Source organism: Odocoileus virginianus, chromosome 6 (assembly GCF_023699985.2).
Source record: "Odocoileus virginianus isolate 20LAN1187 ecotype Illinois chromosome 6, Ovbor_1.2, whole genome shotgun sequence".
NCBI lineage: Eukaryota > Metazoa > Chordata > Mammalia > Artiodactyla > Cervidae > Odocoileus > Odocoileus virginianus.
In genome coordinates, this window is record NC_069679.1 from 18,178,879 (window position 1) to 18,181,981 (window position 3,103).

General features: G+C 37.7%; 1 protein-coding gene across 1 annotated transcript; it reads left to right on the forward strand.

Moving 5' to 3' along the window:
• The first annotated feature begins 385 nt into the window (after positions 1–385).
• LOC139035486 (olfactory receptor 4F3/4F16/4F29-like) lies at positions 386–1,324 on the forward strand. The gene has a single exon (XM_070468526.1). The coding sequence runs from the start codon at positions 395–397 to the stop codon at positions 1,322–1,324; it is 930 nt and encodes a 309-aa protein (XP_070324627.1). The 5' UTR covers positions 386–394.
• The last annotated feature ends 1,779 nt before the right edge of the window (positions 1,325–3,103 follow it).

Below are 3,103 nucleotides of genomic sequence, written 5' to 3' on the forward strand. Positions count from 1 at the left end.
CCAGTGTGTTCAGGCAAATCCATCTCCCCCTCTTCTTTCTTTTTCTCTTTGTTGTGCACTGTCCCCCCTTCCCTTCCCCTCTCAATCTTTGCCATGCACATCTACTATGTTACCATGTTTGTTTCATTCTCTTATTTGTACATGAGCAGTCCTGGGGGCTGTGGTAAAAGGGATATTACATGTGGAAGTGACTCAACTGCTTTAGGTGGCCACAGGTAAAATACTTATTTAATGTTGATATGGCCCTGAGAAGAAAATGTGGAGATCTAAAGTCTTTACAGTTTGACTATCCTTGAATAATTAATCATTATAATATGGAGAATGATTAATATTCTTATGTTAGTTTCCTTTTGCTTTATCCGGAAACATTACAGCTGGTAAATCAGCTGACGGAATGAATCACTCTGTGGTGTCCGAGTTTGTGTTCCTGGGACTCACCAACTCCTGGGAGATCCAGCTTCTCCTCTTTGTGTTCTCTTCTGTTTTCTATGTGGCAAGCATGATGGGAAACTCCCTCATCATTCTCACTGTTACGACAAACCCTCACTTACACTCCCCCATGTACTTTCTATTGGCCAACCTCTCCTTCATTGACCTGGGAGTTTCTTCTGTCATCTCTCCCAAGATGATTTATGACCTATTCAGGAATCGTAAAGTCATCTCCTTTGGTGGCTGTGTCACTCAGATCGTCTTCCTCCACATCATTGGTGGTGTGGAGATGGTGCTGCTCATCACCATGGCCTTTGACAGATACGTTGCCATATGTAAGCCTCTCCACCACTTCACTATTATGAGTCGAAAAAAGTGTATTTTGCTCGTGGTTGCTGCATGGATAATTGGCTTGATTCACTCTATCGTTCAACTGGTTTTTGTTGCAAAATTGCCATTCTGTGGTCCTAATATAATAGACAGCTTTTACTGTGATTTTCCTCGATTTATCAAACTTGCCTGCACAGATACATACAGACTGGAGTTCATGGTCATAGCCAACAGTGGATTCATATCCCTGGGATCATTCTTCATATTGATCATCTCCTACATTTTTATCCTCATCACTGTTCAGAAACACTCTTCAGGTAGCTCATCTAAGGCCCTCTCCACTTTGTCAACCCATGTCATGGTGGTGATTTTGTTCTTCGGTCCTTGCATCTTCGTTTACATCTGGCCTCACCCCAAGTCACACCTAGACAAATTCCTTGCTGTTTTTGATGCAGTTCTCACTCCTTTTTTCAATTCAATTATCTATACATTCAGGAACAAAGAAATGAAAATGGCAATGAGGAAACTATGCAGTCACTTTATTATATATAGAAGAATTTCTTAAATTCAAAAAATATTATGAAGTCTCTTTACTGACTTGAAGTAAAATTAAATTTCTATTATTTTAATATCAGATGCTTCCAAGTTTTTTATTAATATTCATGTGTCCCAGCTTAAAATAGCATTATTCTTTAAAAAATGTTAACTGAGAAATTGTTTTGCTGCCTCTGGTTGGAGGAAGCATGTGGTATGGTAAATAGTGTCTTCTGGAGAAAGCCAAATGCCTGTCTCTGAGGAGATATTACCTTGATGAATTTACTATGGTTTAGACTTCAGAATTGAGTCTCTTCAGTATCAGAGTGGGTTATATAAGGGAATGCTGACTGATACTAGGTAAATCCATAATAGATGGAATTGTATATATCTAGATGACCACTTATTAGTTTGCCACAGACAAAAAAAAAAATCAGTCAAGTGGCCTGAATTTCCACTTAGGTGTAACTCACTTTTACACTATAGGAAAATTTCTGGGAAGTCAAATGATGATAGGAACATTAAAAACAGGGAATCAGAGTAAGAACTGATGACTGGTTATTTTGATACTTAGTGCCTGTATCTCCATGCTACAATATGGCTTATCATCACATTTGGAAAAATAGAATCCTGGTGTAAGCACCAGGCTTTTTTTCTGGATGCTGGCTAGTCATCACAAGACTTAGCTTTGACTCATGTTCATACACTGTTTCAGGCTGTTTAGCCTCTGTCTATTTACAGATGCAGTTTTCTTTCCATATGTAATCAACCAGGTTCTTCCTTTCCTTTCTGTTGGCATGACTATTCTGTCGCATTTGAATGACTTGAGTCATTCGTTGCAATGCAAGCTAAATTTTAGTTTGGGAAGTGTTTTATTTATGACTGTATTTTCTTCTATAGAAATGAAGGATTTCCATCAACAGAGTTAGAATTTTCTATTCATACACATTTTCACAAAGAACAAAAACTAATTTTTTAAAAAAAGGTATTGGAAATAACTCTGATTTTTATACATTCTTATACTTTCTCAATACATCTTAACTAATTTATCAGTACTTCTTTGATCTGATATGTGGCCCCGATTTGAATGTATTTGCTCACTCAGTTGTATCTGACCCTTTCCAACCCATGAACTGTAGCCCACCAGGCTCCTCTGTCCATGGAATTTTCCAGGCAAAAATACCATAGTGGGTTACCATTTCCTACTTCAGGGTATCTTTCCATCCCAGAGATTGAAGCCACATCTCTTAGATCTCCTGTGCTGGCAGGCAGATTCTTTACCACTGCGCCACCTGGGAAGCCCAATCCTTATTTAATTCATAACTTATCCTCCTTGATAATTTGTTTGCCTTTTCTTTTTATATCCATTGCCTTTATATCATTTATTCATTTTTCAGTCCATTTTTAGGCCCTTGGGAAACCAATACCTATTATCAGTTTACTAGCCAGCACTAATCTTAGTTTCCCTATAATGTTTTGAATTAATATTTTAGAAATGGAAGTTTCACTAAGTTTTCTCTTCCACTGATTAAATAATGTTAGGTAGATCCAGCAAGGATTCCCATATTCCTCACTGTTTATGTATGTTGCATACAAAAATGCCTGCTTCTGCCAATCCTATCTCTTTTTTTTTTCTCTCTTATGGAAAGCTCCTTTATTTTCTTTTTTTTTCCATTTATTTTTATTAGTTGGAGGCTAATTACTTTACACTATTGTAGTGGGTTTTGTCATACATTGACATGAATCAGCCATGGATTTACATGTGTTCCCCATCCCGATTCCCACTCCCACCTCCCTCCCCATCCGATCT

Coding starts and splice junctions, on each gene's coding strand:
- LOC139035486 (XM_070468526.1), top strand. CDS start 395: ATGAATCACTCTGTGGTGTCCGAGTTTGTGTTCCTGGGACTCACCAAC.